Genomic DNA, 23,659 nt, shown 5'->3' with positions numbered 1-23,659 from the left:
CTGTCTACAATATTTGAGTTTCTTTCTTGAGAAAATCAAATAAATTGAGAAATAATTTCCGAAATTAGAGAAAATTAAGACAATCTCTCGAAACGTTTTTGATTTTCTGGTTTTTTTGAATCTTAGAAAATGTACGGTCAGCATTAATTCGCGTCAGCTGATTCACACCAACAATCAAAACTGTGATTGTTTGTGTGGATCAGCTGGAAAGCAGCTGAAGCAAATCCATACTGGAATTTCACTGCCTCTGACTGTAAAAAGCGATGAAGTTTTCTTGATTTAGAAAAAATTAACGAAATATTCATGAAAACTTTAGTCAAAGATAGTCAGTGAGTGATAATCTGAACACTAGTTTTTCTAAAAAGTTTCGGAACCATACTCAGTCAAAGCAAAATTGGTAACAATGAACAATGAGGATTTTAGTTTATTATCGACGATCCTTGGACAACCTTTCATGTCGCTATCCTAGTTTTCACAGGCTTTTTCTGTCAATTTAAAGAATTCCCCGTTTTTTGAAACGACTGGTTTTAGGTACTTAACTTAACTAAAATCAGTCGACCAAACAGATAAGAAAATACCTTGACCTTGACATTCTTTTAAGGTTAGTTCATCATTTTAATGTTGTTTTATCACTCAGTGCAACTTCCGGTTGGTTGATAATTCTCCGTGTAACATGTCAAGAGGTCCTGCGTTTTAAAATTGGTTTTTAGGTGGGCGAACTATTCTCCGGACATGCATCAGTAGTCGGACTGTTCTTTCATTAATAAACGTTTTTATGAAAAGTTTAGCAATGAAAGAAAAATATAGATTTCCGGCAACTGGTGCATGTCCGGAGACTAGACTGGTTCGCCCACCCTACCATGAAATTGTGATTTAATTACACAAAATATAATGCAACTTAAAACTACATAATGCAAGTCTAAGGATTGTCGAGCTGTACTAGGAACACGTACACTTACATCACGATATAACAATGAAAAGAGGATAAATCTATTTGTACGGATAGCAGAAAACGTGATCAACGTAACAACAGCAAATAAACAATTTAACCTCAGCTTAATTCAAACAGCAAATTTCATTAATTTTCATCAATGTCATTTCTCCCTAATTTCCTACTCCGTAACAGTCAAGTAGTTCGAAAAAAGAGGGAAAATAAAAAGAAAATAAGTCAATAACAAGCAACAACAACAATAACCTCGAAAATAACCCACTTAAATCAATCTACTCTTCCCGTACTTTTCTTCCATCTCCAACTTTTCTAATTCTTAGGTCTATGCCCAATTCTCATTCATGCGGTACACGTATTGCCGTTAATGATGTTGACGCATATTTTGGGATTCATATTACGTTATACTAAAGTCTATTATATATATACACGTACCAACCATCCTACCATCCGTGCACATAGCGTATAATCTTGAATCTATATTTGAATCGGCTACATCAGAAACATCTTCGCTATTTTATAATTCACTGGGGATATGAGAATAAGATCATCTCTTTCCACTCGAGCAACCCCATTTTTTTCTTCTTCTTCTTTTCTTTACTTTCTGTAAAACTACTATACGACACATCACCCACCAATTTGATGTTGCCATCATCATGTTTATCCTATGATGAGATGTATGTGTGTACTGTCTTGTGAGTATATATGTTACATTATGTATAAAATGCGGCTTTGAAGCTTTTCTTCCGTTGACTTCGGTTTTTATTTATTTTTCGTCATTTTCGGTTTTTCTGCTTTTTCTTTTATTTTTATTCCGTGAGACGTACACGTAGAAGTCTCAAGAGATTTTGATGGAGTATTGGAAAGAAAATGTGGGAGGGGGTTTGATGGTTACATTCAGAAAGTCTAAAGCAGTATGTGGTATAGGGAAAAAGGGCAAATGTCTGTGTTGGAGTGCTAGTAAATGTGACGTGTTATATTTTCCTCTTTATTTAAGTTGGTCTTTGAAAGGATTAAGGAAGTAAAAAAAATGCGGAAATCTTAGATGAGAAACATGATGGATAAAAGTAAACGAGAATTGAAAAATAGCGACAACGTCATGTTACAAACAATATTACAGTCGCTTAACTTTACGAACTCTTTGAAGTGGAACGAGGAAAAAAATTGGATTTTTATTCATGAATCTGGAAGTAGTTTTATTGAAAGCTGAAGAGGAAGAGGTACATCAATGAAGATGACTTGGATACTTATCGGTCGTCAGAATATAGAAGACACGTACGTTCTATGGAATCTTTTTAAAGGAATTCTTGGAGTGAACTGAACAGACATATCCAGTATCCATATATTACGGGTATAAATTGTTGACAACTGCAAACATCGGTGAATCTATTCGCAGCCCTGGTATTTTTGACTTTGCAGATTTTTGAGAAAATATGTTTTGAAATTTCTCGAACTCAAATATTCTAGAAATATTCCTAAAATTTGAGATAGAATTAGAGAAATGTCGAAAAAAAACTACACAAATAGTTATTTGTTCAACCAGAGAAGAAAATATGAAAATGCATTTCTAGAGTTTCGTTTCAACCGAGAAAATGCATTTTCCATATTTTTTCCCATCTAAACTTTACTGACGTCCACTGTACCTCAAAAAAATCATTTTTCGAATGAAATACAAAGATATTAATGTTGATCACTTTTCTATGTTTTTTTCAGACAGAAATAGCGAAACGTTTAAATGCTTTAATTAGTCAGCTACTACCTTGCCTACAAGGCGAACATCAACAGCAAGTTCTGCAAGCTGTGGAACGAGCCAAACAAGTTACAGTGCCAGAACTGAATGCGATTATTGGTGTAAGTGTTTTTGAGTCGTTAGAATTGAACGTATCGAACAAAGATTAAAATGTAAATTACAAAAGGGTTATCGGGGTCGATTAGATTTCTCTTTGTTTGTTTTTTTAATTATTTAGTTTTTGAGTAGTCAAAATTTAATTAGTTTAATTTGATCAATTGATTTATAATTTCATTTAGACACCGACTCGTACGTTTTGAATGAATTTGTTTTATTTAGCGGTAATTTTTTGTTATTTTAATTTTACAAAGCTTTCGTACAATGAAATCATAATTTTCGGGTCTATTATTATCTCTGTAATCGAATTAGATCTATCATTTAGAATCTAATAGAAAAAAAACTATTTTATTTTCTGTGAACTTGCAGCAGCAGCATCCAGCGATACAGCAACTTATTGTAAGTTTTAAATGTCTGCACAAATCATAGAGTATTTGTTGTTTGTTGTTGGTGTTCATGTCTTGTCCTTCATGTTGTACATTAATAGAGCGAAAAATAATATTAAATTTTTCATTACATCCAGACAAAATAACATTTAAATTCTGGCGTCAAGCGTTTGTTCTATTTCTATTTTTATTTCGGTAATAACGTCCCTCTGAATCATAAGCTAGAATCGTTCTAGTTAAAGAAATGTCTGTGTATCACTATATGTCATTGAGCTCACAGTGGACATCACTGTCTCGACTATGCTGATTCAAACTGATTGAAAATTTCCTGCAGCATACATCAAGCTTAAAATAAGAAATCGAACTAAAGCGCTAAGTCTTTACATTTTCATAAGCAAAATATAAGCAGGGGTCAAGATATTAATATTGTTGGCAGCATTGCACAAATTTGTCATGTATCTGCACTTCATCGCCGGCCTTAGCACCCCTTGGCATAATCTGCGCTCTTAGAGCTTACAACATTTCCGAATTAATGTCCAAGGACAGTAACCGTACGCGTAGTCCGTGATCGTTCAGCTTCCATTGAATGTTAAATTAATTTGCTCCCGAAATTTCGTCCTAAAATAGCTCGAAAGCTATTGGACTTCTCCTACAGCAACGTTCATTTATCTTAATCTCATATACTAGTGGATCAGAAGAATCTCTACTCCACTATAAAAGTTTCAAGCTGGCTTCAAATTTCATTTGTCAAGGGACATGACGTGGAGGCTGTCAGCAGTATTATTTGTCGCTTTATTATATGTATGCACTCTGCACTGCCAACTCTTTTTCTTTTACGCATTTTCTTCTGTTTTTTGCACAATACGAGTCTTCACGCTTTTCGAATAGTTTTCATACTAATTACACAGGTAGTCGCTATCGTTAATTAATTGATTGTCATTACTCAAACAATTTGCAGTTATTACTTTAGGTCCGATTCGATAATTGTTTTTATGCAACTCGGCATCATAATGTTGGAAAATTGCAAACTTTAGATGCCTCTGTTGCATAATACGTTGTGTGACCCTACAGCCTCGTGTCATAATCACACATCTAGAGCCTAATAAACTATTTTCCACTCGATGTCATAAATATTGTGCGTAAATAGATTTTCATAATATATCTATATATAATATATCTATATATAATATATACGCATCAGCGCGGGAAAGTGACGTTTGTAAAAACTAGAATGAAACTCCTAACGTGTCGCTAAGCTTGTTGAGTTATACACATACGATGCGTTGTCAACCTCGGCTTTCACATCTATTACGGAAGCCATTTAGACACATGGTAATGTATTTACACAAAAATCCATTTTGAGCTAGTCATTCGATGAAATTGTGGAATTGCAGTCGGACATAAAGTGTCGTTCTAAATTTGTGTAGACTCATTTCTTGTCAACCTCTTCATATCGATGTATATAGATATTGGCGTCCCCTCGGACTAACAATTTTTACATTTTTACATCATTTTTGCGACCAATTTCCATTTCGGCACATGTTAATCTATATGACAATATGACAATGTACTCACCAATGTTTTCTCATTCATATTTTTTTATCCATTGTCCGTCCATCCACTTAACGATAAATTTAAATAATTTTCCAATTGATGCATTTTCGCCAATATGAAAACAATTCATCAATACCTCACTGAATTAACATTTAATTATTTTTTTAGCATGAATATTGATCAGCGTAGAATATTTAAAATATTCAAAACAATTTAATTTCATCGTACATTTACGGACAAAAAAAAATTAAATATTTTTAATGCAAATAATACGATCAATTAAACACATCATAATTATAAAATATTTTTTTTTGTATCATCATAATTTTGAATACATTGCCAACGTTATCATCGTGCATCATTGGTCGGTTTATGTTCTTTATCCTTTTATGTTTAACAATTGTGAGTGGAGCTAATAGTAAAACGAACTTGTTACAAAATAGAAATTTATTTCATGATTTTATCGGCTTATTTGATATTTAATTAACACATTTGTGTTCTTTTGATAGAAATTCAGATGATTACCAGTATTTGATTTGTTTATAGCTTTGAGGGACGGTAAAAGGGCTAAAAAACATTTACGGAAAAGCTCGTTATCCGCTAAATTCAGAAAATAATATTTTGATTTTCAATATAAAAATGTGAGCACATGAAATATTCGTGTTAATGTCGATGTCGATAGATAGTTTTAGCTGTCTAGAACGATAATTTCGCATTTACCGCTCTAGAGAATTTTCATTTATTTCGGAATATCTGTTCTCGGCAGATAATAAGTACTATGCACCTGTGTCCAAATGTTTATTTTGACGAGTTGGTGATTGTGATCCTAGGCCGAAGGAGTACGACATCCAACACCAAAAAAAAACTTGTGAGAAATTGGTGTCGAAATTATGTTTTACGTACACGATATGCGGCTAAACTCTTCATCCATTCACAATCTCAAAACAAATCCGGTTTTATTAAAGAAACGAGAATGCCACCTTTAAAGTTCTGATAATTCATCATCAACACTAACGAACTAAATAAATTGATTGTCTCTGCTACTACATTTCCCCCTACCACTCATTTTCCCATTAGAAAATCGCAGCGAACGATAGCGAATTTTTCAGATTATCTGAAACCACAAACACTTTCTGCTAGCAATCTAACATTTTTATTGTTAAAACCAGTGGCTATATATCCATTTCACTGGCGAACATAATACCAATTTATCAAAAATCAGATAATCACCACTTTCCAATTGTTTTCCTTTAGCTTTTCCCTTTTTCCCTGATTCTATATCAATATGTACATGAACGTGCTTACACAGACAATGTTATATCCTTAATGTATAAACTACACAATAAAGTGGGACGGTGTGTTATATCTATAAAGTAGACCTCGACACCAAACCATTTAGCCATTTCATTTATGTTATGTTTTATTTTGTAACCCCTCAAAGCGAACCTCTGACGTGTGGGTTCTCATTTATCCGTTACTCTCTTCATACGTGTGAAACTCTCTTCACCCCTGCTCTTCGTAATCCTTTATTGTGTAGCACATTTCAACGAGTGACTTTAGCGAGTTCATCATTGAGCTAACAGCTATATTGAACAAAGGAGTTGGAAGTGGTTCTGGTTATGCGTGGTCTATCTATCTGGATTATATAGACAATTTTTATAGTCCTATATAGTCCTGTAATAGTACCATTATGTCAAGTTCTGTCTCAATTTTTTTTATTTTCAGACATTATTATGCAGATTGTTCGATGGTCTTCCATGCTACATTGGTTCAGATCATTTTGCTATTTTTGTAGCTTTTAGAAGAAGATAATATACGATGGCCGTGAGAACCATTCGTATTATAAAGTTAAAACATAATTACTTTATTGTCAGCACCGACGGATTCTATGACGCTTCATACCTGTGCATTTTCTTAAGTTGCTAAAACCGAAGTGGGAACATTGAAAATACATTTTCCACAATTTTCCCACCGTCATTGATTCGAAACACCACCTCAACGGGAAAATCTTATCTCAAACAACTTTTCCCATTTAATTCAATCATTTTCTTCTTTTCTTTTGTACCTCAATTATACCGACGAAAATTCCCATTCTTTTTCTCGTTTCCATACTTTGAATGCCATCATTTTCTTATGCTTAAGTTTAAGGTATCTATCTAGCACATAATACATCCTTGTTCGCATACAACACCAACGGAAAACGTCTGTATATATATATACAGATTCATTCAACAACGGTTCGGTATTAAAGAGCAGAGAGAAAAACGACTTACACATTAATATGTCTCCGAATCGTTCAACTCCCCATTTTCGCCACCGAAAACATATTTTCCAAACATTTTGTTGGTTATATCGTTTTTGGGTACAATGCACACTACACAGTACAATATAATAGTATACCAACAACATGTATACAGAGAAAGCGGCGAAAAGAATGAAGGACTTTTAATATGAAGAAATTGTGTACAGCATTCATCTAAAACATATCAACGCTAGCGTTCAAGAAACATGTTATATAGATATATAATATTTGATCGCTTGAATGATTTAACAGGCAGTGGTTTGGGTCTGAACAAAAAGAAGTGAATATCAAACTTAACACAATATATTTATAATACGATGAACAAGTAGTATGCCTTTAAAAATGATGTCGCTGCTTTAACGAACCAGGAAAACAATGTCTCGAAATCAAAGAATTATTTCCTTTTTTGCATATACATTCGTTTTTTCGGCGTGTGTTGTATAAGAGTGTATTCGTCGGTACAATAATACCGACCCCGAACATAATATAGTGGAAGGAGATGATGGGACTTTTTGTATCATGGTGGTGTATGCTTTTACTTCTTCACAGTCATTCTTCTTTCTTCTTTTTTGTCTTCCTCTGTGGATAATACCATTGGAATGGGTTGTCTGCGTAGATGTTTATATGCTAAATAAACTGAGCTTTTCTGTTAGAGAGCTGCTGAAAAATTTGCGTGGGTGGGGGAAGTGGAAATGGAAATTTATTTTTGCGTTTATCATTATAATATGCGTTGAAAAGGGGTGAATTAAATCAAGATCATTGTAATTGTTTTGATGGTGAATATGATGATGATTATGGATGAATAATATTCGGAGTTTTGCTGTTTGTGTTTTTTTTTAATGAATTGAAATAGAGTGTTTGAAGCGGTGTTTAATGTAAATTTATATTGTTGGTAGGGGGGAGTAGTGATGTTTTGATTTCAGATCTTTTGTTCAACAAATTGAAATGTAGACGGTTTTTGAAAACGAAGCTGTACAGTGTTTGGAAAAAACGAAAAAACGGTGTTAAAAGAATCTAAGAGACAAATCAACCGATTTTCGTTACTTTTTTGTTGTATTGGGAAAAGATGGAACTGTTATTTTCCCACAAAAATTATCTGATGCCCACGCTGCGGTTCTGACACTTGCACAAAGCAAAAAAAAAATCGAAAATAGGCAACATAGGTAACAGGAGAAACATCCCCATTGGTGAACCAGATACTGTTATCACTTTTATTATTAATCGAATTGGTCTCGAAGTAGATTTCAAACTAGTTCCATCTTGCTATACTACAATTTCACTCTGTATTTTTATGGCCGTTTAAAGTCAGTTATCTAAATTCCGAGAATTATGGTGTGAATCCAGTGGAAGTGATAGCATTAAATGTGTGGGCTAATAAACAAAAATTGTCATTTCACCTGATAAGAGCTGTGTTAGTCTTGACTTCCACTTACGAAAAAAGCACTCCGTTTTCTCTCCGTTTACTCTTTAAACAATATAAAACAGGCGTAACTTAGCTAAACGGAGGCAAAACGGAGGTGGTTTTTTTGGAAAGGGAAATCAAGCCTTAGGTTTGTTCATAGCTATTCCTAATATCTTTGGAATGATACCAAATTAAGCAATAGATTAAGAGTGGCTCGTTCGATTTGTGTTTTTTATGTTGATGGAAGCACGAGGTTTCGGTGGGTTTTGAAATTAAGTTTCTCTATGTTGCCCACATTGCAATGTCAAATATATGTACAAGGTCTTTAATTTGTGCTAGGTGAACCCCTTTTCACCAAGCGATCAGCGTAACCTATTAATTGAAATATCTTGAAATTGCCAACAACGTGTGGCATCGTATCTGCTATTATTTCACCTAGGTAGATAACAGTAGATTATTCACCTCTGTCCTTTGTTTATTTAGACACTTGGGGAGTTATTGCATGAGCCGAAGGCGAATGTTATAACCCCAAGTGTCTAAATAAACATTTGGACAAAGGTGAATAATCTACTATTATATACCTAGGTGAAATAATAGCACTTTTTCACTGCTATTATTTCACCTAGATAGATAAAAAATAAAAATCAAAAACCACCAGAAACCGGTGGCGATTTACTTGTCAACGGACGATACATAAGCAATAGTACATTACTGCTATAAGGATGTATATAAGTGCCGTGTAGTCATACGACCGTTTACGCGAGTATTAGTACGAGGCTCTTATATACATCCTTAAATCAGTGAGGTATTTTATCGCAGTAGGCAAACATCTCAATTTCTAGTGACATAATTTTGCTTGCAAAACCTTTTGCACTCTAGGGTAAATTTGTTTACTTGACTAGTGAGGTAATGTGGCCATTCCCTCACTAGTGAAGACCCTTTCCCTCGCTCGTAAAGTAAAACGTCATACTTTATACGTGAAATAATTTGATGTCTCGTATCACGATGAGTAAAAGTACCTCGGGCTGAAGCCCTCGGATACTTTTACTCATCTGGATACGAGATATCAAACTACTTCACTGGTATAGTAATGTACTATTACCGTCATGTACGTCGTATATATAACGTCAATACACACACACCGCATGCGATAAATTCCTTAATCCATATTTGACGTCACTTCAATACGACGTAAATACATAATTTCCGGATTTTAGGCGACAGACTTTGAGTGGCCACAAAAATCTACAGTGAAGTCGAAGCATAGCAAGATGGGGCTCGTTTGAAAGGTACTGCAATTACCTTTTGTATGATACTAAACGCAAGAACATGTGCTAGCTCAGAAACGGAGATGTTTTCCGTATCATCAAGAGAAAAATTACTTTGGGCAAGTTCCGGGGCCAAGGCTCTAAATTTGTCTACGACATAACATTCTTGTGGCCAAATAAAATGCGCCACAATTACTTGCAGTGCAGAATACCAAAATCATTACATGTTCACCATCATTATTACATGATACGGATTAAACAAAAAGGATTTTTCTTGGAAAATCTGCTTCAACCTAATTAAAATGAATATAACATTTCGTTCAGTTGTAATTCAACATTGCCGTTTTAGGTTATTTCGTTTTCATAGAATCAGAATTAATAAGGGTAAACTGAGTCAATGTTTTGTTAAGTGGAGTAATATTAATGTGTATGAAACGATTTAATTAGTACTTTTTGAATGATAATATGTTTGTCTTCACCATTCTACTGCATCCATTACAGTTTTTCCATTAACACCCACACTCAACACCCACTCCTTCGACATTTCCGCATCGTAATTACATTAAGCTTTGCTTGTTGCCTGCTTTAGTGCTTAGTTTATTCACCATGTTCGAAACATTTGATGAACCGAACGCCACTTTCTTCATAAATTATTTAATTTCCAGCAACAAATACATGCTCAACAGATACCTGGTGCACCACCACAATCCTCTATACCAGGTTTAGGCCTAGCTGGACAATTGGGAGCATTTGCCGGTCCAATCGGTCTGCCACATGGACATCAAGCGCTAGGCATTAAGGCACCACAAGATTTACACCGCGATGATATTAAAGTACCACTTGGTGGACCATCAGCCGAAGACAGACTGGTATGAATTTTAACAAATTACATTTTGGTTCGAATTTTTCAATTGGTTTAATTTTATAGCGCAACAATTCTGTATCACCGGCCGATCGAGAGAAATACAGACCTCGATCGTCTCCAGAAATGGATAACGATAATAAACGGCGAAAAGAGGATAAATTAACACATGTAAGTTATACAACAAATTTATGATTGAGAGTTTGTAGTTGATCAAAACAAAGACTGTTACACACACTATATTACATCAGAATTTTGAGTGGTACAAAGGAACCAATGTGGACAAATGTTGTCCTTAGCAGAAAGTTGAAAGACCACTCAATGCCATCTTATCGCTATTGTTTGAAAGGTGCTTTAACCTTTTTAGCGACTTAAAAGTTCACTTCACACGGTGTACAAGAACAATTGAACAAACTTTACTCCCATAAGCCATTTTTGCTATAGCAAACTTCTAGCGAAGCTGTGCAGCTTGTACCAACAGTTGCGAAGTGCTCTATGTACGTATTCATAGCAAATATGACTGCGAATTCTTTAGCTAATTTTCAAAGTGAATACGGTCAGTATTCTTACTCGATAACAACTCAGCAGCGTCTGGACTAACTCGTCAGCTTACCATGAGATTGAGTTGCCGGTGCGAGGTTTCGAAACTCCACCGCAGACACATTTGAGCCGATTGTCAGATTTGTAGATAAAAAGCGATTTTCGAGTTTATAGGCAAAAACATTGTTGGAAGAACCAGCAAACGAATCCAACAAGTTTTGCTCCAAGTACATCATAGATGGCACTAGGTTTGTCGCCTACTTTACAATTGAACGGTGCTGCGCCACGATTGTGTAAACCACACGTCACGCTTTTTCGTAAACACGTTAAATTTAAAAATTGAGATAAAAACTGATCATAATCAATTATTTCGGTAATGAAAGGGTCAAAAAGCGTTGAACCATAAGCAGCGAAACTATTAGTAATGATGTAGCTCGTAACACTTCGTGGATTGTTAGGGCGATTAATATTATGTTTACTCCCTAGTGTCTCTGTAGATGTTATTAAAGAAAATATTAACAAAAATTCTCCTTACTTTAGGAAAGTGACGGTGAAAAAAGTGACCAAGATTTAGTGGTCGACGTAGCTAATGAAATGGTAAGTTTTAATCTTAGTTTAATATCAAACCGTATTGGGTAAATCAAGAGCAAAATTTTTATTAATTCAGGCAGTCTGACTCAGTCAGAAAGCAAACCGAACCAGACATTCACTAGTTTACGGCTGTACGACGTAACGATTTTAAGTGAATGTCTGCAAGTTAATTGAGTTATTTGTTGACAACAATCAGAAAAATAGGACGCTAACCTGTATCTGATTCGACACTTCAGGTTGCTTTTATGTCAGATCCGACACCTTAAAGCACAAGAGTCCTGACCGTGGTCTAGGCCTAGATGCAATGCATGACTCCCAATGGCGTCAACACACTTATCCCACCTATTCAATATCACGTCCGAATCTTTATGTGACGTAACCAGCTCGAACCCCTCACAACCATGAAATCTGTTATTTTTGTTGTCTAAACTCATGTTTCGCTAGGTCTTCCACAATTGTCGATGTATAAAGATTTGAATTTTTCCTTCGTTTAATTTTAGGAATCCCCGTCACCAAGACCTAACGGCGATCATGCTTCACTGGAATCCAGAGATCGTGACAGTATTGGCTTAAACGGCGATCGGCCAGATAAACCAGGCGGCAGCAATTCCAAACCATCAGCCGAAAGACCACCTTCACGATCGGGTTCCAGTTCGTCCCGATCAACACCAAGTTTGAAAACAAAAGATGTGAGTGGAGCGTTGCGAACATCGTGTTCCTATTGTGCACTAGAAACTAATCTGATTATCTCATTTCAGCTCGATAAACCAGGTACACCAGGCAGTAAGGGCCGTTCGACAACACCGAATGCATCATCGGGCCAAGCCGGTGGTCCAAAATCTGTAATGCCACAAATGCCAGCTGGTTATCCTAATTCACCGTACCAACGACCACAAGATCCATATCAACGACCACATCCAGATCCAACTTATGGTCGTCCACCGATGCCATTCGATCCACATGGACATGTTCGCACAAACGGCATTCCGTTGCCGGGTGGTATAGCTGGTGGAAAACCGTAAGTTGTACAATAATGCTCCAATCCAACCGTATGGCATGGCCTATCGCATTTAAAAACGTCACAATTGCATTTTCAGTGCCTATTCATTTCACATAAATGGTGAAGGAGTTCCGCAGCCGGTTCCATTTCCGCCGGATGCATTGAACGCATCAGGCATTCCTCGTCATGCTCGTCAGATCAACACATTGTCACATGGTGAAGTTGTCTGCGCAGTAACCATTTCGAATCCAACCAAATACGTGTACACGGGAGGCAAGGGATGCGTCAAAGTATGGGATATTTCACAACCAAATATTAAAAGTCCCGTTAGTCAGTTGGACTGTTTGGTAAGTGGCTAATTCGTTGTTTGGAAAGTCTGAACAGTTGAACGATGCGGTGAAACTCTAAAATTTATCATTTCTGCACAGCAACGAGACAACTACATTCGATCAGTGAAATTGTTACCTGATGGCCGAACGCTTATTGTCGGAGGAGAAGCTTCAAACTTATCGATATGGGATCTTGCCAGTCCGACGCCCCGCATCAAAGCTGAACTTACATCTGCTGCACCTGCTTGCTATGCATTGGCCATCAGCCCAGATTCGAAAGTCTGTTTTTCGTGTTGCAGCGACGGTAACATTGCAGGTACATAATCAGAAATCGACCGTTTTCCAACAACCGATCAGCTAACCGAAACCATTCGCTTTTAGTGTGGGATTTGCATAATCAAACGTTGGTAAGACAATTCCAAGGACATACAGATGGTGCGTCGTGCATCGACATCAGTCCAGACGGTTGTCGACTGTGGACTGGTGGCTTGGATAACACAGTTCGATCCTGGGATTTGAGAGAAGGGCGACAATTGCAGCAACACGATTTCAGTTCTCAGATATTTTCGCTAGGATACTGTCCGACAGGTAAGGTTATGATGATTCGACGATTTCATACCAAACGTTTTACATATACAATGATTTCAGGTGATTGGCTGGCTGTCGGTATGGAAAATTCTCACGTCGAAGTTCTACATGCTTCGAAACCCGACAAATATCAGTTGCATTTACACGAGAGCTGTGTGCTGTCGCTGCGGTTCGCTGCTTGCGGAAAATGGTTTGTTTCGACTGGGAAAGATAATTTACTCAACGCCTGGCGAACACCGTACGGAGCGAGTATATTCCAGGTAAATTTTCAATTTATTCTCGAGTGTGTCGATGAGATAATCGTAATTAGTGAAGAATGTGAGTGCCAGCCCTATATGTGAATTCCGAGAAAAGTGAGAACTTGAAGAACAACAGTGCAGATTCAATTGTCTACCTTACTTTTTGACAAAAGGCTTGAACTATCCAGTCTTCAGTTTAAACATTATCCTCCAAAGGTTGAAAATCGGTTAACAGAACCCTGGCCCCATTTGACACAATTTTCTTATCCATGAGCACAGCGACTAAATTTTAGGAGAGAAACTATAATGTCTAAAAGGGGGCTACGATTCTAGATAGACTATTAGGTGACGGATGTGTATTCCTCTCAGCACAAATTACTCCATGACAATTCCGACGAAAAAGTACCGAACGTACGCACCATTGCTAAATTCTTGAAATGGGCAGTTTACTCAGCTCGTTAACAAGTGCACTCGACACTGTATAGTAAACCGTCGAAAGACACAGTGTTTTCGTTGACGCTCTTAACCTTGGCTTGGATGGAGCACACAGCTGCTCACATTTATGTTCTGTAGAAATTCCATCCAAATAAACTCGAAGAGGTGACAAAAGCCTTGCGTTATAATTTGAGAATCAGTTGCTCTTTTTGTTTAAAATGCCTTTTAATGTTTGATACGGAATCTACTACTTCATCAGTATTAAAATACCGTTTTGATGTATAAGTGAACGCTCGTAAACATTCTATAAGCTTCCATCGCTCATCATGATTGTCGCTGCGTATAACAAATTGTTGACCACTGCGACCATTGCAACATATTTTCGAGGAAATTTCAAGAAATCTAGTTGCGAGAACTCTCAGAAAATCTGTTGCTGTTTTCTACTACTTCATCAGTATTAAGATACCTTCATGCTGTATAAGTAAACGCTAGTCTAATCTCTATTAGCTTCCATCGCTCAACATTATTGTGGTTGTGGATAACAAATTGGTGACCACGCCTTTGAAATATATTTTCGATAAAGTCAAGAAAATTGAGAAAAATTTCTCAAAATTCGAGAAAATCAAAAGAGTTTCAAGAAAAATCGAAAAAAATCTCGTTGCGTTATAATCAGAAGCTCTGTTGACATGTTTTGTTCAAAATATCTTCATATCTTCTAGTGTTTGATACAAAGTTTACTACTTCATTATTATTAACAACCTTTTTTGATGCATAAGTGAACGCCTTCGAAAACTCGCGATAGGAATTTGTTCCCCGAAATTACTGAAATTTTCCAAAGTTGACGGCGACATTTCGGTAAATTCAGTAAATGTTTGTCGATTGTGGCAGCCTAAAGCAATTTTCAGTAATTTCAATAAATAAAATTTCTTATAACCGGCCCTGCTCACCGTTCATTTTCATTGTCGTTGTCGATAACAGATGACCTATTGACCACTATTCTAATTTATATCATTTTCGTTACAGTCGAAAGAAACATCATCGGTGCTCAGCTGCGACATTTCCACCGACGACAAATACATTGTCACCGGTTCCGGTGATAAGAAAGCGACCGTTTACGAAGTGATGTATTAGCATCAGAGTAAACGGAAGAAAAGCAACAGCAGTCGATAGGAATGCAGAGATGGTGACTTAATTTTTTTAATTTATTTTTAAATCCTGCTGCTGTTCGACCGAGAGGACCGAAAAAATGACAAATTAATTGTGTAAGTTTTGAGAAATTGATTTTTTTATTTCATTTTTTTTTTTAAATAAATAATTCCCTCTTACGCTACGTATTTTTTTTCTACATAGCTTACCAAATTGTAATAAGGAATTTAATTTTCATTTTTTTTTGATAAAATAATTTTTGTTTTAATTCTAAATGAGACTGACAAAGAATTAATCTTTTCTATTTTTTTTTTGTAATCATCATTGAAATGTATCATTTAAATGAAATTATATTAATTTTGTAACTTTTCCTTTCGATTATAATCTTAAATATAAAAGAAAAACAAAAATATTTATGTAAAATGTAGAATTAATTTGTTGATATGATATGTGGATCGGGAGTGAGGATAAATTCACGAGAGAACTTTTTCTTCTTTTTCAATAATGGAAAAGGGAAAGAGAAAATGCAACAACAAAACAAAGATATTAAGAAACGTTAATTCATAGGAAATTAATCAGAAATATATTAAGTGCACACATTGTGATAATGTCATCAGTATGTTTTAAGGTGAAGAAGACGAAAAATCATGTTTAAAAAAATGAAGAAAGAAAAATATTTAAAAATAAAAATTACTTGGCTGAAATGGTGCAGCAAGTGAATTTGATGTAACTTCATTTTTACGGAACAATAAAATTAAAATTTTGTAAAATATAATTGAAATATTTAAATGCAGTGGAAATGTGAAAAACATCGAGGAGAAATCCCTGATGAGAAAGGTTGAAACAGTTAAATGGACACGTGAAAAATGTATTTAAAAAAAAATGAAAAAATTTTGGATGTTGAAAATGTTGAAAAAAGAGTATTCCCGGTTTTTTGTTTATACTCGAATATATCCTTAGCTAGATGCAGAAACGGGACAAGTCTCATTAGCGAAGAAAAAAAAATGAATTTCATTGATTCCGTTACAAGTGGTCTGAAGGTGTCGATGTGAATAGAAGCTTTTCTGATAGTTCAAACCAAAAAACATCGTTAAGCCTATTCGAAACGGAGGTTGAAATTTAATTTTTCTTATAATTCCCTAATGTGAAATGTTTTCCGGATGTAACTACCGTCGTATATCGAGCATATCGCGTAAAAAATTTAGCGAACTGTGATAGGCTTAAGAACACAACAATTTTATCGATTATGATAGCCAGTGTGATGCGTATTTTCATAAGAATCTGCGTGCGAAAAAATCGAAACAATAATTCTTCATGCTAAGTTTAGTGTGTTGTCTCTAGTGTGGTTAATCCCCATGTGTCAGTCGAACAGGTCACTCAGTGCTGCTACCGACTAACAAATGCCATTAGGATTATTATTAAAGTGTTTAATACAAAATCTACTACTTCGTTGGTATTAACATAACATCCCTTTTTGTGTATAAACGCTCATCAGCGATTCTTTTACTACACAATTGTCAGCACATAACTCAATAGCTCATTGTAATCTTTTTGTTTAATTTGTAATTGACATTCAAGGTGGCAGGCCAGGTGTGCCTAATATAGCACTTTGCACCGAGTTTCATACAACGTTTTATGTAACAGACGCCTCTAAAGTGTTACTATTTTGCACATTGTGATGTTGGGTTGCATTGTTCTAAGGATGCCAAAAAAATAGGTTTGGAAAAATGATCAAATGTTGTTCGAGCTATCGTCGCCCAAAATATTTTCGATGAGCTGATATTGTGAAAAACATATTTTTGGCATCAAATCACACTTTTTGGATACGAGATAAGTCTTCCAGTCAATTTTCGTGTGATTTGCGAAGATCATTCGTCTATTGATTCGAATGAAAATAATGTAGGTCCGACCCCACTTTGGCATTCATTATCAATTACTTTGTTAAACAATTAACCATTCGACAGTTCTGTCAAATTTTATACGAGTATGGTATAATATTGCAAAATATTTCACTTACTTTTAATAATATATTCACCAAATTTAGTGAAATTTAGTGAATATCTCGCAATGTTAGGCCCTGGAGAATATAATCACAACCGAGAATACCCCCAAAGTACCCGAACTAAAAGTAATCTAGAAAACAAAGTGAATGTGTGAATTGCCAGTAAATTTCGAAGAGGAGCAGAAGAAATCTTTTGAAAGTTAATCTTTACCATAAATGTGTAAAATGTAAAATAAAGAAACAAACAAAAAAATGCAAAAATTTAAAATCTAAGTTCGTAAGGAAGAATTGACAGAATGGAAATAATTTTCTTTTTTCTTTTGGAATCTAATCTATATATAAATGTAAAATATGGAACAGTGTAGCAAGTGAAGCCGTAAAAAATATATTATAAAAAAAAACGAAAAAACAAACATTCAAATTTCAAAAAAATAAATTGCAAATTAAAAATGGAAAAGAATTTGTAATTTTAAATCTAAATATGGAGAAGTTATATTGATTAATTCTATAGTTTCTATTATTATTGTAAGAATCAATAAACGTATGTAAATTTCCTTTCATTCGTCTAATTCATTGAGATCGTTTCTGAGCCAGAACTTCGACCAGAACGACAAAATTAAATGCAAAAGTAAACCTCTATCGCAATTGCCTTAGTCCTAAAACGTAAGTAATCTTATCAGGGCATATTTTCTAGAAAACGTTTTCTGAAATTTCATAGATTTTTCTGAAGAGTGATATCGCCAAATCTTCAGGTGATTTTTTTAACTTTAGGAACAAACCGTCTCCGATTTTAATCAGGCGCGGATCCACCAATGTGCGGTCGAGGCGGATGAGTAGCTGATTTGATTTATCCTTCAATTCTAGGAAACACGCATCTTACTTTAAAAAAAATATTTTCTGTGAAAAGCGCTCAAAAGTAAAGAGGGAAAACAGTTTTTCGGCAATTGCTCAAGAAAAAATTAGTTTAAATTGTTGTAATGTTGTACGAATGTCAGCCTTGGAAAGACCTACAAGTAGAGTATACGCACCGCTTTGTGCTAGTAGATCCACGAGAGTTATGACTAAATATAGGCATGTAATTAAAGTGATAGCTATTTAATAAGAAATGATCACAAGAAAATAGGAAATGATCACTAGAAAAAGAGAAATGATCACAATTTTTTTATGATAGCAATAAAAATAGAATTTGATCACCAAAAAATAAGAATTTGATCACTAAATATATGCAATTTTACCACTAACATATGATCGTCTCGAAATAAGAAATGATCTACAATTATACGAATTTGATTACAAAAAATAAAGAAATGATCGTGCAAAATAAAAAATTTGATTGCAAGAAATAAGGATATGCTATCTATTATTCTGTTTGATTATTAGACGATGCAAGAGAAAAAAAATTAACACCTAAGTTACCAACACCGTTCCGGCGCCCGGCTCGCATTGCGGCCCTCCGCTTCGCTACGGGGCAATGGGCCGGATCGCTCGGCGTGTTAAAACGCTTTTTATGTGCAATGAATTACACAGACTAATTATTAGACGATGCGAGAGAAAAAAAAATTAACTCCTAAGTTACCAACACCGTTCCGGCGCCCGGCTCGCATTGCGGCCCTCCGCTTCGCTCCGGGGCAATGGGCCGGATCGCTCGGCGTGTTAAAACGCTTTTTATGTGTATTCGTTCGGACTTTTAGTGATCAAATTCTTTACTTTTAGTGATCAAATTCTTTATTTTTAGTGAAAAAAATTCTTTATTTTTAGTGATCACATTTGATTTAGCGGGTGGTAGGTACTACTTGTGATCACTTCTTATTTTAGGTTGATAGAATCTTATTTCGTAGTGTTATATTTGAAAAACTGGTTGTGATCACATTCTTATTTTCCTGCAATCATTTTTATTTTCAAGTGATCAATTCTTATTTTAGATTTATCGCTTTTATTTCTTCCCCTAAATATATAGTGAATGTTCGGAGAGTCCGGCTGGCATCACCCACACATATAAATGAACCCAGTACTTTTGGGCTGCAAGCATGCACTTGGTCTTGGAAAAAAAGTTGGTTCCAAAATATAGATTTTTTCTTCTTTCTGAGGGCCCAACTGCTGGAACAGCATCTGGAGGCACTACGGTAGTAATTTTTTATCGTCTACTATTCTTTTACCTTATCAATAGAAAAACGCTTCGCTATGTCGCGAAAATATGTCGTTAAAGCAGATCCAATGTAACAATTATCAAAAATAGGATCCAGATTACCAATTGTTGTTACATTCTTTTTAGAAAAGATTTTTGTAAGCCTCCGAAAAACATGTGAAAACCAGAGTCTGAGTGCTTTTTCATCCCTCATATGTACGCGGATTCAGATTGATTCAGATTGTTGGATCAGAATTTTACAATGTGAAAATCGTTTGTTCTGCGACTATTTCTGTCGAGTGCCAGAAGTGCCCTAACGAAGGTAGCTCTAGCTCTATCTCAGCCACCATGAGTCGTAGAAGGAAATTCCTAAATTCAAATTCCCAAAAATAGGTCCTGCGTGACAGACAAGTTGAAAATTTGAATATTTAACGTTTCACACACGTCAGACCATCCAACGAAAATTCAATTGCATTGGGCGCCAATACCGTTTTTTCGATACCTACTTTGATTTTGAAGTGTGAAGGCTGAGATATACACAAGGGCTTCCCTCGTTAGATCCTCTCAGCACCGAAAGTCTAAGAACAATGTCTGGGTTCATTGGCTTTTGGGGATACAATTTGAATACTTCTTCTGGTGTTTCCACTTCAATTTTGAGTCTACAGCGTGCTTTACATGGTGTACGGATTATGTTAATTTCTTCACTTTGAGTTTGCAGAGATCATAAAGGAGTATTACAGTCTTCTTTGTCGCTAAAAGCTTTTTTCTCTATAGTGAACAACGCAAAACGAGAAGTAACACACAGTGCGTATGCTATATTGACGTCATTTAGATTATCTTATAAGTAACACGTTCACGTATATCAGTGTAGCTAAAACACATGGCCTTGGCTGGTTTTGTTGGTTTGCTTTACAAAAACTGTGTGATCGATATTTCACCTGAAATTGAAGTTTCCTTCGATTGTTACATCAATTGGAATCCACGGTAAAGTTAGTTTCACCGAAAACTATAAACTTTTAGGTGATCTTATTCTAGACTCTAGAATCTAGAAGTTCATTGTTCCAGAAAGTCAGCTAACGTTCTTAGTTCTAAAACAACGTATTTTACACTATTCGTTCGTAACAATAGGAATGAAATAGGACATTCTTTGCAGTATAACTCTCGATGCGGGCGTGGTCTTCATCGAGGACCGGACTGGCTGTCCAAAAGCCTTTCGGGCGTTGAATGACGAAAATTTGTAAAATGTTCTTTGTTCATAAATAGGCACATAGAGCCTTGGTAGTCCCGTACCGTCGACGAAGTCTACGAAAATTACTAAATGACCAAGTTATCAGAGAAAATTCCTAAAATTGAATCATTGTCTTCATCGTACTTTTATTCGAAATTTCGTAAATGATGTATATGAACACCTCTAATAGCCACTATTGTTCGTGTCTGGTTGCTTGAATTGAGGCAATTTGCATACCAAATGTTAACTTTATATCGACAGTTAATTGACCATTAATGCGGTTCATTTCGTTTTACCGTTCGCATAAGTAGCAGACGTCGTTGCAATGAATTAAAAATGCAAATTTCTCAATAATTTCTCTGTTCCTTTAATTTCAATTGGAAAAAAATAATCACAAAATTAACCGATACGCAATACTGAATCCATTTTCAGTTTTATTGAAATTCAATTAACCAATCAAAGATCATATTTCATAATAATATTAATTCAACAACAATTACAACACACCAGCCAACTGGCCGAGCGCGTATTAAAGAATCCAAAAATACAAAATGAATACGAAAACAACAATGCCAGCGGCGGCGGCCTTTACATACATTGATTTCTGATTCAAATACGTTGCATCTTTTTTGTATTTCTGCGACAGCATCGACAAATTCTGTGTTTTTGTGTCCAGTTCTAGAGGGGAAGAGGATAATTAGCGAGACGTTTCAAGCTGCAGCGCTTTTCAGATGAAATTCTGGAACTTACCGGAAAGTACTGTTCCTCGTTGTAGAACATCATCGATATTTTGAACCTACAAAAGACCGAAGGTAAATCAGACATTACAAAAGAAAACTCAATTTACATTTAGTTGAGGGATTCTTTTGAAAAACGACCTATCGCAATCGGACGCATCTTCCAGCGGATTTCTTTATATATATATATATGCCTAGTTAACTATTGATCCCTTTAGGAATTCAATCTTTGTACCTTACGGTTTGCATTACCTTCGAGTGGTGTAAGCAGAATTATGGTCCAGAAAAAACTTTAATTCTACCTCCATGATCGACTATTTTCCCCGAAAAAACGTTTAATTACCTTTCAAATGGCACCCCACACGACCGTATAAGAAAAGTGCATGTTTTCGGTTTTCCATCACCCGCCACTGGCCGCACAAGCATCGAGGAATTTAAAAAAAAATAATTGAAAATCCACTGGAAGATGCGTCCGATTTCGGTAGGTCGTTTTTCAAAAGAATCCCTCTATAGAGTCTGAATTAGACTTCAAAAATCGAATATGGAGCTGAGTTCCAATTAAGACTTAGTCACCATACTACCCAAATAGGTTTTGAAATTCACTATATAGGTAGGGACAGACAGCACGCTGCTGCTAATAAACTGTTACTTTATTGAGGAGTGATGGTCGATTATAGTGAATTGGAGAATTGAAATCTTCAAATTTGTTATGTCGAGTTCTGGCGTTTAGTCCTGGGAAACCTCAAGTTTCACACTAACATCAAATTCTTATTTTCGTTCTTTATCCTCCTGACTACTGGGCCCATAACCTGTTGGAAGTCCTTGGAATTCGCGATATAAAGAATAAAAGAAGTGAAACTTAGTCGAAGATAATTTGGGTCGATCGTTATTGTAAAATAGAATGAACAAATTTAGATTGATGAAACCGCAACGCATCAATAAAGACTGAAAAAAATGTTTAGCTAACGGTCGAAGTGACAGCAAAAATAAGCTGCATGTAAAAAAAGCAAACGACTATGACCAGTCCGAACAGAATTGTGGCTTAGAAAATGACTGAAAGACTCGCAAGTCTATTAAACAAAGAATCCTTGGTTAGAAGGCAGTTAGAGAACACTCCACAAGGACCAACGATTTTGTAAAAGTTTTCATGAAAGTGAAAAGAAAGCCAAATTCTGAAAGTTGACGAAAGTTGTGCTCACCATTATCCGCTGAACATCTTGTAACTGATTGTTTATCGCATTTATATTTCTTCGTCGATCGGTTAACTGCTTTTTCGCCTTCTGGATGTAAACGTCGAATTCAATGAATGCATACGGTCGAGTCACTGAATTCACTTTTCTGCCATAATTCTTGTGAAATTCTTGTGCAATGTCTTCCAGATAATTAAAGGCTAACCGCTTCGAGTACAATTTGTCGCACATAACCAGATAACATACTTCGTTTTCGATTAAATAGCTGGAAATGAATTTCCATCAGTTGTGATTACGACGAACGATCATTTGCAACTCACTGGAATAAATATGGTCCTGTTTCGATGGAACATCGATTTGGCGATTGTGGGCCTAATTTCCTAAACAGCATCTTCGCTTGATTTTGATATTCGAGAACACTCTTGCCGGACTGTAACACAATAGAAAGTGAATCGTTTAAACCTGCCACCGATACAATTCATTTGAAATGCCTGACCTGTTCGTCGTCCTGCATAGTTCCGACGAGTGGTAGCCCATCCACCACTCGTGCAACCATGGTCATTAAAGCCATTTTGAAACGATAATTTTGTGGAGAAAACTTTTTGTTTTGTTGGAAGATTTTTTATTTAAATTTGATTCACTTTCATCGATACACGTCACACAATACACTTTTGTTTTGAGTAGAGGATTTCAGAAGACATTTGATTAGACAGTTTTAAACACGTCACCTGTCATCTGTCTTTGAAATTAAAAAAAAGTAATGGTATCCGCCGTCATCGAAGCCGTGTTGTGACTAGAGCGACTGGAGCTTCTATAATTATTGTTATTGAATATGTTTTTGAAAAATGGCGCAACATTTTTTTCTTCACAAAGAATTCCATGACCTATCATGACATTAACGAAATTTATGTTTTCAACATGAGCAACTTTCATGGAATTTTGT

The 23,659-nt window shown here is 35.6% G+C and overlaps 2 protein-coding genes across 6 annotated transcripts in view; one reads left to right on the top strand and one right to left on the bottom strand.

Annotated features, from left to right (window-relative positions):
• The window catches only part of LOC119067592 (protein groucho), a 141,776-nt gene extending 125,652 nt beyond the window's left edge, over window positions 1-16,124 (top strand). Inside the window, exons 5-16 of one of the 5 annotated variants that reach the window (XM_037170698.1) lie at window positions 2,660-2,797; window positions 3,162-3,191; window positions 10,370-10,573; window positions 10,633-10,737; window positions 11,647-11,703; window positions 12,198-12,386; window positions 12,456-12,715; window positions 12,795-13,044; window positions 13,126-13,342; window positions 13,408-13,614; window positions 13,675-13,874; window positions 15,312-16,124. In XM_037170698.1, coding sequence (XP_037026593.1) covers window positions 2,660-2,797; window positions 3,162-3,191; window positions 10,370-10,573; window positions 10,633-10,737; window positions 11,647-11,703; window positions 12,198-12,386; window positions 12,456-12,715; window positions 12,795-13,044; window positions 13,126-13,342; window positions 13,408-13,614; window positions 13,675-13,874; window positions 15,312-15,419 — 1,965 coding nt within the window. In that variant the 3' untranslated portion in view covers window positions 15,420-16,124. Of the gene's footprint in view, window positions 1-2,659; window positions 2,798-3,161; window positions 3,192-10,369; window positions 10,574-10,632; window positions 10,738-11,646; window positions 11,704-12,197; window positions 12,387-12,455; window positions 12,716-12,794; window positions 13,045-13,125; window positions 13,343-13,407; window positions 13,875-15,311 lie in introns of all 5 variants that reach the window. The other 4 variants (XM_037170693.1, XM_037170704.1, XM_037170709.1 and 1 more) reach the window with 4 other exon arrangements.
• Window positions 16,125-21,132: 5,008 nt separating this feature from the next.
• On the bottom strand, window positions 21,133-23,448 carry LOC119067583 (vesicle-trafficking protein SEC22b-B). Its single transcript, XM_037170682.1, has 5 exons — window positions 23,213-23,448; window positions 23,037-23,146; window positions 22,726-22,981; window positions 21,540-21,585; window positions 21,133-21,467 (listed from the first exon to the last, which is right to left on the bottom strand). The coding sequence occupies exons 1-5, from the start codon at window positions 23,285-23,287 to the stop codon at window positions 21,319-21,321; spliced, it is 636 nt and encodes a 211-aa protein (XP_037026577.1). The 5' UTR covers window positions 23,288-23,448; the 3' UTR covers window positions 21,133-21,318.
• Window positions 23,449-23,659: the final 211 nt, after the last annotated feature.

This window comes from Bradysia coprophila, chromosome II (genome assembly GCF_014529535.1).
Source record: "Bradysia coprophila strain Holo2 chromosome II, BU_Bcop_v1, whole genome shotgun sequence".
Taxonomy (NCBI): Eukaryota; Metazoa; Arthropoda; class Insecta; order Diptera; family Sciaridae; genus Bradysia; species Bradysia coprophila.
Note: the sequence above shows the minus strand (reverse complement) of the source record. Positions and strands in the feature narration are given on the sequence as shown.